We start from the raw sequence: 11,511 nt of genomic DNA, 5'->3' as shown, positions 1-11,511 counted from the left end.
TCTCACTTGACAGCTGGGTTGTAGTGTCTGATAACACATAACATCTTGACGTCTCAACGTGGACTTTGAGTACATTTGCTAGCCAAGGCTAAATACTGAGAGGGTCAAAAATGAAGGGTAAAGAACATCTGACTGTACGTAAGGATAGCAAAAGTGATAGACTGAGGTTGTGCCAAATATGTTAAAGTTAGGGTGATTCGTTAGAGAATGGTACCCCATGGGTGCTGTCTGCAGGTTATAAAAGAGAGTTATGTTCATACTTTCTTTTGAGATTCTTTTTACAATTTGACTTTCAGAACTCCCTGGGTTGTGTGCAATCTGTGATGGGCTTGTTTGGAATAAATCCTCCTTTATTCAAATAACACTTTCTCGGGCTCTTCACAGAAGAAGAATCCTCACATAAGCATGTGCTACCATTTTGAACCAATGTACACATTTACCATCACTGACCCAACTAGGACCTACATTGGATGCCCACCCATATGGATTTAATGTTAGAAACCCACGTGGGTCCCATATATACTAAACAATCTTGAGCCCATGTAAATTATATGCCCATATTAACTTATCATAACCCATTTGGGGCCCACATAGACATGTTTTCAGGGTCTGACTTGCATTTGCCCATGTGTGACACATATAGTTTGACCAGGTGGGCCCCACCTATGTCATCAGTACCAAAAAATATATACTGATTACCTAACTTTGCCCCACCTGGGGCACACAGCAAATGCTTTTCTTTAAATGACTATGTTAGCACATGTCTAACCCATGTGGAAAACCCAAGTGGGTCCTACATGTGTTTCCCATTTTGGACCAAGTGAAGTGTTTCCCATGTTTGACCCAGCGAGGACCTACTGTATGTTTCCACTTGGTTTTGCCAATATGGCTTTAATGTGAGAAACTCAAGTGGGTCCCATATATACTAAACAATCTTGAGCCCACATAAAATATATGCCCATATTAACTTAACATAACCCACACAGACATGTTTTCAGGGTCTGACTTGCATTTGCCCATGTGCGACCCATATAGTTTGACCAGGTGGGCCCCACCTGTGTCATCGATACTAAAACATATATTGATTACCTCACTTTGCCCCACCTGGGGCACACAACAACAGCCTATCCTTAAATGACTGTGTTTGCCCATGTCTATCCCAGGTGGAAAACCCAAGTGGGTCCTACATGTGTTTCCCATTTTGGACCAAGTTAAGTGTTTCCCATGTTTGACCCAGCTAGGACCTACTAAAAGTGCCCACTTGGGATTGCCCATATGGGTTTAATGTGAAGAACCCAAGTAGGCCCCATACAAAAAGCCCAGTTTGAGCCCATGCCCACATGGTACCCATCCAGCCCGAGCAAAAACCAGGTGGGGCCCATATATACATGTTGGCTGGGTCTGTGTCTGTGTGTGTAAGGGCTGATTACAGCAGGTGCAGCTAATTTAACTGACCTAGATATACCAAGCCCAGACTCTTAACAGCCCCAGTTCACTTTACGCTCTGTGTATGTGTGTGTATCAATATTTCTACTATGTTAAAGTATTACTCCTCAATCATAGTATTTCTGCTAAATCAAAGTACTTCTACTACATCTTAGTACTTCTGCTCAATCATAGTATTTTTGCCAAATCATGGTATTTGTGCTAAATCATGGTTTTGGGGCCAAATTATAATATTTCTGTTATGTTATAGTACTAAGTGGATGAATTTCTGTTATGTTATAGTATATGTGCTGAATATAGTATAAATGCCAAATCATATTATTTATCACAAATCATAGTATGTATGCCAAATTACAGTATTTCTGCCTAATAGCAGAAATAGTACCTTTTAGCAGAAATTTCGCCCAAAAGATAGCATTTATGTTAAAACATAGTATTACTGCTAAATCATAGTATTTCAATCAAATCTCAGAAGTTGTGGTAAAACGCAGTATTTCTGTATTTCTACCATATCATCGTATTTGTGTCAAATCATGGGATACTGCCAAATCATAGTATTTATAGCAAATCATAGTATCATCTCTACTTCTTACATTTTCTAACCAAGCTGATTTTTTTTTAGGTTTAACATATGTGAACTACTATTTCCTGTCTTTGGGTACTTTCCAGATATCGAACTAATCAGACCCCAAGCAGAAGGAACAATATCCATCACCAGTGCTCGCACATGAAGAGATCAAAGAGGAAAAAAATACAATTTGCATCATTTATTTATTCAGTATACTCTGGGATTCAATCAGGCTTAAATCAGGTTTGGGGAACTCCAGGCTTCGAGGGCCGGTGTCCTGCAGGTTTTAGATATCACATTGGATCAACACACCTGAATCACATGATTTGTTCATTACCAGGGTTCTGGAGAACTTCATGACATGTCGAGGAGGTCATTTAGCTATTTAAATCAGCTGTGTTGGATCAAGGACACATCTAAAACCTGCAGGACACCAACCCTTGAGGCCTGAAGTTCCTCACTCCTGGCTTAAATGATATGGAACGGTATTTTTTTGGTGCAGATGCCCATAAGCTGCGGCTTGTGCTACAGCAGAGGAGGAGAGACTAACATTTTCTAATGGGCATTTTAAATGCAATGTTTCTGCAATGACTCTCAGCCAGGTTCCCCATAGCACTCCTTTTATTATTAACATACGACGTCTACATACAAACAAACAAAGAGTACCTTACCTGTGCGTTGTGTAAGTGTGAGTGTGTGTGTGTGTAAGTGTGAGTGTGTGTGTGTGTGTGTGTGTGTGTGTGTGTGTGTGTGTGTGTGTACATCTAGCAGTACATCTGAACAAAAGGCTCTTATATTTAACCAGATACAGAGTAGGTGTCCTCCTATACCATAAATCAGTAAGAGCAGATATAACCTCTCTCCTGACCTTATGTTGTGTGTGCATGCCAGAGTGCTCTGGGAGGCACACAGAGTCTCCACAGACTGCTAAGGATCAAACCTCTATCAATCTACAACTAATTATAAAACTCTAAGCATATATGAGTAAATATTTCTAAGCATAAATGACAATCAACAATACAAATCCAACACCCTCCATCCCAGCTCTACTCACTGATGATATTCCATAGAGGAATATGAGGAAAAAGATGACAAGGAAGTTGCTGTTAGGAAACAACGCTGTGTACGTTGCGATGATGGCCATCACAACGTTTTGTACAAGTACAAAATATTTATGACCACATTTTGAGCCCATATATTTCGAGCTGCTTACTGCCGCCGTCTGCGTCGGAGACGCACTGCACCATTAAACCTAAATCGGCACTTCATGTGCTATTACTTATGTCTGAGTAAAGGAGCAACCAATCACACAACTGGCTCCGCCCTGTCTTTCTTGATTGACAGACAAAGTCATTCTGCTGAAAAGTCGCATTATGAAATAAATGGGCTATCGGGAAAAACGGGATTTTGAAATAAAGACTGACTTTGAAAAAAGGACATTTTGGATTAAAAACGGCTGGAAATAAATAAAATGCCTCAGGAATAATCTCTGTTATTGTGAAAAATAATGACCATGAAATAAATGAAAAGTGAGAAAGGTGACTGAAGAAGAAATACTCAATGCATCATGGGAATCCCCCAGCAGCCTACACCTATTGCAGCATAACTAAGGAAGGATTCAGGGTCACCTAATCCAGCAACAACTATATGCTTTAGCAAAAAGACTGTCTCCTGAATCCAAACTGGAAGCTGGTTCCACAGAAGACGGACCTGAAAGCTGAAGGCTCTGCCTCCCATTCTACTTTGAAATATTGTAGGAACCACCAGTAAGCCTGCAGTCTGAGAGCAAAGTGCTCTAATGGGTTTTGGAGCTAGGAGACCCTCACCTGATCCCAGACAACTCCAAAGAACCAGTCTTCCCTGCAGCCTTTTTATTGAACACAAGCACCACCCATTATAAAACCCAAATGGTCATAAAGGTTAAAGCAGTATGTGTGTGTGTGTGTGTGTGTGTGTGTGTGTGTGTGTGTGTGTGTGTGTGTGTGTGTGTGTGTGTGTGTATATATACGTGACTTCCTGCCACACAATATTTGCGTACAACTGTTTAACCACATTCCCTAGTTATCAAACAGTCATCTCCCCACACCCGTATATGGCTTAACCCCTTTAATGGTCCACCATATACAAACATATAGGTGAGGCCATAAATGGCAACAAGTAAACATTCGTATGTGGTACTGAATCCGATACATATCCGATGTTTTAGAAAGCGACTGCTGTTTGAACGGTCATGTCGCATTAAATCCGTCTTTTACGTCACTGACACAGGACAGACGCCAATTATCAGCGCCGGAGAAGCGCCCGATAGGACATCGCGAACGATTTCTTGCCATCCGGTGAAACTGTTAGGAAGACCACGTTGGAGAAATGTGAACATTTTATTTTTTACTGTATTTTCTGCAGATTCTGACAGAAATCTGCAACTATCCTTTGAAGCACCGCTCCTCTAAAACAGCAAAAAGGATCATTATTAGGTTATTTGCATTATTATGTAAATAACAAAATAACTTAAAGCAAAAATTTGGAAACATAAAGTCCGAAGTCTTTATATTAAGGGCAATCAGTCAAACAATATTGTTTGCTCTGGGTCTAAACAGAGCGAGTTGTGTGTGACATCTTCTTTTGCGCATGCGGGCCGCTTTGAACGCGTTTGATGTCGCATTTTATGTGTAGTGTGAACAAGCAGACAAAAAAAATCGGATTTGATCAAAAAATCGGAATTGAGCATTAAGACCTGCAGTGTGAACGTAGCCATAGTGGGATTTTTCTTAATGCTTAATTTTAATAACAGACCATCCAAGAAGTCTGTGCTTACAGTAGGTTGAAGGTGCAGGTGTGCATTAGGCTACGGATCAGAAAGGACATCCTGTGTTTGTTTGCTTTGCATAAGAAGAGAAACTATGGAAGTTTTATTATGGTCAAATAGTCTGAACGTTTTGGCATTAATTGCGTAAATGTTTATTAGGTTTATCTAGATTACAAACAAAAAACAAAAGAGGGAGGGCAGCTCGCTTCCACGGGCTACCTCCCTCCCTACTTACCTCGGAGCATCTACGCTTCTCTCCCTCCTTGTTCCTTTGCGTCCCTAGAAGGTGAATGTGACTTTTCCCAATAACCCCACCCCCCTACCCTGCATGGTCCGGACCAGGGAGGCCCTCCGTAACGGGTGTGAGGAGAGCAAGGGCCCGGAGCGACCCCTGGCTTTTTTCGCTACAACGGACTCGCTCCCCACTCCGTAGCGGCAATTTCCGCTTCTACGGGCTTTCCTACCTCCCTGGTCCGGAGCACTGTTCCCCTCCGTAGCGGGTGTTTTGGCCTGTGAAGAGAAAGTGAAGAGAGACATGAAATTTTCAATTTCCACTGCAACTCCGAGCAGGTGAGCAGCATGGGACTCGAACCTGCGATCTCTGTATTTCGAGCCGGCTATAAGGCCCACCACTTACCGCTATGCTACGTGGCGGGCCGAAAAAAACCTTAGCAAATGTAGCTATTTAAATTTTAAAAAAACCACATTCTCCACATTCAGCGTGATGTCACGTTAGGGGGCGTGGCCACGATTTTTGGTCGAGCCGCCATCTTAGTAGGCCAAACAAAGGGCTACAGGAGCGAAAGCACACGAAACATCAGCTATTGTCGGTTGCAATGTTAGATCGCACGATCGGGAAGGGAATAAGCTGGAAAATGGGCTCTCTTTTTATCGTTTCCCCTCCTGGAAGCAACGTGAGGGATCTCGTGTATCTGATATTACCAAACGAAGACGTCAGGCTTGGATAGCAGCGGTGAGACGAGCTGATTTCCAGTCTCTGCCATCAGGCAGGGATGTTTTAAAGTGCTTTATAAATAAAGTTGGATTGGATTTGAGTAGAATTAGATATAAGGAGAATATATTCAATTCAGCGTAGCCTCCTAGAAGAGTCTGATAGACCGAGTGCAGTTCATGATTCAAGGTAAGATTTGAAAATAACCTTTGATTATTAAATATCTTATTTGCGTCTTAACTTGCATCATTTCTTTAAGTTAAACAATTACAAAGGTATTTTTGACTAAGTTAAAATGCACAATCACAGCATAATTTTCTCTTGTAACTCTGTGCACTTGGGTCAGATGTAGTGCAGTGGGGGGACTGTGCTGATCAGTGCATGTGTGAGTTAAGGGTGGTTATGGCTTTTGGGAAGAAACTGTTCTTTCGTCTGTCGGTCTTTGTGCTGATGCACCTGTAGCGCTTTCCTGAGGGAAGCGGGTTGGATAAGTTAAAACCAGGGTGGGAACTGTCTTTGATGTTTGTTGTTCTGTTGAGGCAGCGGGAGGAATAAATGTCCATCAGGGAGAGGAGAGGGCAGCCTTAGTGCAGCTGCAGTATGTCAGCAGGCTCTCAATGGATGAATGGTAGAAGGTCAGCAGCAGGTTGGAGCTCAGTTTGTGTGTTCTGAGAAAAATCTGTTATGTTCTGTGTGTCTGAAACAGTTTTTAAAAAATTACAATTTTGACGATCTCAAGATATCAGTTGTGGTCTGTACAGAATATACATTTTGTGTGTGTTATCTGCACACTGAGATTTAACATGCTACACTTGCAAAATGGAGTATGTCAAACCATTGGCAGGATGTTGTCTACAATAATTGTGCAAGGTGGAGAAGCACCTGCACTTCTCTCTCCACATGTAGTAGAGTCCATTGTGTCAGGAGACATTCTTCAAGTACACCTAACACCGGGTGATATAAGTGACCCTGAGTAAACAGAGAATCTGAAAAATGTGATTTACAATATTATAACAAGAATATTTGACTGTTTAATATAATGCATTGACAAGTCTTCTTTATCACTCCTGAGAGAGAATCCCAGTTTGCTTGTTCTGTTTGACCAATCGGGGGAGGGCAAAGATCTGACAGCCAGTTTCTTTGCTGGTGTTCTCAGGCCAAGCTGTTCTATTGGGAGCAACAGAAGAGTTAGGGAGGAGCTGATGGCGTCAAATTTGGGGAATTTCTCCAGTGTGTCTCCAGCAGAAATTCACATATGTAGTATGTCCATGAGATAATCCAGGACATTGAAGTAAAACTTAATTTGTCTTTTTATGTGACACGGACACACAAAACAAGAGTATAGAATCTATACTCTAGAACAGGGGTGTCAAACTCAAATACACAGTGGGCCAAAATTCAAAACTGGAACAAAGTCGCGGGCCAACATTAATATTTATTGAAAAAAATCTTCCTCCAGATATAAGAATGAATCTTTTCTTATGGACTCAAACAAGTTTTGCTGAAAAACTGAATATGGAACAAGCAAAGCTTAATACTAAACAATATATATATTAGCTGTATAATACCAGTAGGCCAGCATTAATAGTAATTTGGTATGGCTTCGCGGGCCAAATGTAATTAGGCTGCGGGCCAAATTTGGCCCGCGGGCCAGAGTTTGACACCTATGCTCTAGAATCTATGTGGTTTTGTTCTTCCTGTTACATGGCAGTTGTGTTGTTTTTCTCATCATCTTGACATCCTACAGCGCCAGGTTTGAACTTTGTAAATTCTCACATCATTCTTTGACATATTTAAACAAACTAATTTGAAAATTTTGAATTTGTAGCCAAAGGGACGACATTTCTGTTATCAGACGTTTCCTGGTTTCTTTGCAGAGTATTGATAGAGTATTGATCATATGCTGAAAAACTAAATTCAGTGGTCGGGCTCAAGTCAGGCCCGAGGCCCTTTGCAGCATGTTCTCCTACTCGCTCGCTCCGCTGTCCTGTCTCTTCTCCTCTTCACTGCACTAACTACTAAAGACCCAAAAATAATAATAAAGAAAAAACCTTTTCATAGTAGCTCAAAAACAAAAAAGAGGGAGGCGCCATCTACTGGCACTATTCTGCAATTGCACTTTGTAAGATAACTGCCTCTCCTATGTATCATGTGGCCTGAGAACAGACATTTCTTTCGTTGAATCTGTGAAAAATGCCAAACATAACACAGTTTGACAGTCATAAAATTGTCACACACTTGGCGGCTAAGATCACTAATATGTGATGACAACTGATTCAGAATGTCACATTATTAGTCATGTTTACCTGTTTGTTATTGAACCATTTACAGAAATAGGACAAATACAGAAGGTTATATTCCATTGCTCTGGCTGGAAGGGAAAACATTTCAGTGTTAGTCATTTTAGCGTTGGCATAATGTGGTCTCATTCCCAAATCAGCACTGGGAATAAGACAAGACTCTTGGCTTGACTCACTTGTGGTCTAGGTAGTTCTAAACTAATGCTATATTATTACATGTAGTGCTTGGCAACAACTCTTTACAGTCAGTCATAAGGAGTCACAATCATGCTAGCTGGCTATAAGATACTGTTTTCAGCAGGCAGATACAAATCCATCCATCCATCCATCCATCCATTCTCTTCTGCCTATCCTTATTGCAGTGTTGCAACGGGGATGGGGCCTGTCCCAGCTACCATAGGGTGAGAGCCGGGGTAGACACTCACATTCACATGTAGCTATGGGCAATTCAGAATCACCAGCTATTCTAACCTGATGAAATGCATGTCTTTGGACTGTGGGAGGAAGCTAAAGTTCCTGCAGAGAACCCACACAGACATGGGGAGAACATGCAAACTCCACACAGAAAAGCCTTGGCATGGAGCGATCGTTAATACATAATCATCTAGGGACTCTCTCAACTTTAGTATACATCAATCCTGCAGATTTTGTGGAAATTGGCAAAGTGCATTATCTGATCATTACATACCCTAGAGCTTCAGCATATACAAGGGAAAAAGTTGCATAATTCATCTAAAAGCCTTTCTTTGAAACTAAATCTATCACAATTTAGCACAGTGACAGTAAACAAATCCCTGGATCCTCCCTCCTGAGAGATGGTTTTCCTGAGCAGACCTCGGATCTGAGAAGTCTGAGATATTCAACTCCTCCATGGGGAGTGCTGCGTTTGTGAGGTTGTGCTTCTGCTCATGATTGGACGATTAACCAACCGTACTGTATTTCATACACAGTTTTGTACACATAGATGCTCAAGGGGCACTTTAAAGAGCGATTACTGTGTTACCCCTTAAGCTGAAGGCGTTGTTAGCAGAAGTCCCTCAAGTGTTTATCTGGATCATTTCTCATGCTCTGTATGTATATGTATATGTTTTAAGTATTGGACTATCCTTTTAGAGACCAACCTTTTCAGGAAGCTGTTTTCACCAAAGGCAGATTGAAAAAGGGCAGACCTTGTTAAACACTGTATTAGAGGTTCAATTAGAGGCCTTCTTAGATTCAGATGTCAGCAGAATTAGAAAATGGCAAATCAGATTCAGTTGGGCAATTTTCGCTGTCAGTGGTTATAAGCTGACAGAACAATTAATCAACACAAGCATGTTGTGGGAGGAAATTTTCATCAGGAAGTCATCAGTCGCCATCAGTGCCTCATTGCCAACGCATCAAAGCACACAGGTACAACAGCAGGTTTGTTTAGCCCGAGTTCGATTGATGGATTTACATGAGAATCCCTATGTTATTACATTTAAAAACATTTAAGAGTACATTAATTTTCTGAACAGTCATCTGTAGTCCATTAATATACTTCTTGTTGCGGCTCCTCCAACCAAAGGCCGCGGCAGGCTAAACATGAGGACACAGATGACGCGCAATAATAAACGCATAAAATACACTTCTGTACCATTTGCTCCCTTTATTCCGCATGCAACTGTCCAACATACAAATCAGCACATGGGATTAACAATTAAACAAATGCACAGACTGCACAAACAAATAACTGCACTAACTACTATACCAAACTACAACTTGGCCTATGACATCAATTAGTGCATAAATATACATAAACCATCAAATTACAGACAAAATACATCCAACTAATTCAAGCTGCGCTCAACAGAAAGTTTTGCCTCATGCTCACCCTACCTTCCTGCTCATCAACATCAGGTGCAGTGAACAGGTGAGTGCAACCACATTTATCATCTACCACACCCATGAGACACGCCCCACAACCATGCACCAATACAGTGAGTCCATTTAAACCAACCCACTTAGTCAAAAAAAGAGCAACTCATATGGCTCCTACACTTCTCTTCATTTATTTTATTTCCCTTTCATCATATAAGCAAACATTCAAAAAGTCATAGTTCTAAATTAAGGAGAGTTGATTTTTTTTTCCAGAAATAGTGTTTTTAATTTAATTTAATTACATTTCTGAAGATGAGCTAAATTCACCATAAATCCCCCTGGAAGTAGTACTCCTGTTAGCCGCTAGATGTCAGCATACAGGTCATACTAGCTGTATCCGTACTTCCGTGACTTCTCTTTCCGCCTGTTGTTGGGTGTATGCTTACGATGCGTTCAATGGCTTTCATATACTATTTTTTTTTTTAGAGAAATAGGCAATTTAAAAACAAGTTTTGTGGGACTAGGCTGAGGAGACCATCGAGTGTAAATTTTAATAACAAAAACCCACAATATGAATATTATAAAATTAGCCTTTGTTAATTAAAACTAACTCCGCACATGATCGCCACATTTATTTAAGAAGGAGATACTACGCGTATTTTTTATGTCTATATATTTAAACAATTAAATGTATCCATGTATTCTGTGAAAGCATCTTTTTGTAAGTTTCCTATAGTTTTTTTTAATCTGTCAATATAGTAAGGCCTAAAACAATCAGAGTACGTGTTGTTAAATTTCAAATAGACCCTGAAGGCAGCACTGCACGGTGGCTCCCATGCATGCTATTAACACATTGCATGCTGCTGACTGCTAGCATATTCACAACATGACAGTATGCTGGCTATTTCTGTAGCTTAGCATCCTGCAATGAGGACAACATAACAATTTACTTTCGTGTAATATTATTAATGTAGTAGAAGCAGCCAAAATGGTGAAGGAGCAGTTCAGAGAGACAGATGTGGCCAAAAAAATGTGAGTATGACCGAGGGAGGACTCCTGTTAGCCTGGTTAGCTCGCCGGTTAGCCACACAAGTTGTTTAGGTCGTTAATATAAGAATAGTTCTGAATTGCCGGATAATTTAGTCGTACTTACATAACGTAACGGTGGAATAGAGTTGAAAGCCTTGATGGACGCATTTAAAAAGTGTGATGAATGAGTAAATATGCTTCATTGAATCTGCATATTGGCAACTAAGTTTTCACGTAAACGCTAGTGTCACCCTGTAAGCATGCGTCACCCAATAGTTCAGTAAGTTCAAGATAGGATTTTATAGAAGGTTTTCTTGTAAGCTTTGCCTATGATATGCTAGAAAAAGTGGTTTTAACAACAATACAGCTGTGATCAGAACATGGCCGTGTCATGGACACGAACGAGCCAAATACTTTATGGAGAAAAGTTTGATTAGAATGACAAGAGGTGTGTTTGGATAAGGACAGGTGAGGCTTGCAAACCTACGAACATTGTACCAGCTGTCAAGCATAATAACGGCGGCATCATGTTCTGGAACTTTTTGCTACTGGTTTCATCCACTTTTTT

General features: G+C 40.8%; 1 protein-coding gene across 7 annotated transcripts in view; it reads left to right on the top strand.

Annotated features, from left to right (window-relative positions):
* Positions 1–5,173: 5,173 nt before the first annotated feature.
* The window catches only part of polr3a (polymerase (RNA) III (DNA directed) polypeptide A), a 30,015-nt gene continuing 23,677 nt past the window's right edge, over positions 5,174–11,511 (top strand). The window contains exon 1 of one of the 7 annotated variants that reach the window (XM_039616556.1): positions 5,174–5,390. In XM_039616556.1, the coding sequence (XP_039472490.1) occupies positions 5,356–5,390 (35 nt within the window). In that variant the 5' untranslated portion in view covers positions 5,174–5,355. The other 6 variants (XM_039616561.1, XM_039616559.1, XM_039616555.1 and 3 more) reach the window with 6 other exon arrangements.

This window comes from Oreochromis aureus, linkage group 8, assembly GCF_013358895.1.
Source record: "Oreochromis aureus strain Israel breed Guangdong linkage group 8, ZZ_aureus, whole genome shotgun sequence".
In the NCBI taxonomy this organism is placed as follows: Eukaryota; Metazoa; Chordata; class Actinopteri; order Cichliformes; family Cichlidae; genus Oreochromis; species Oreochromis aureus.
This window is presented reverse-complemented; position numbering and strand designations above follow the sequence as displayed.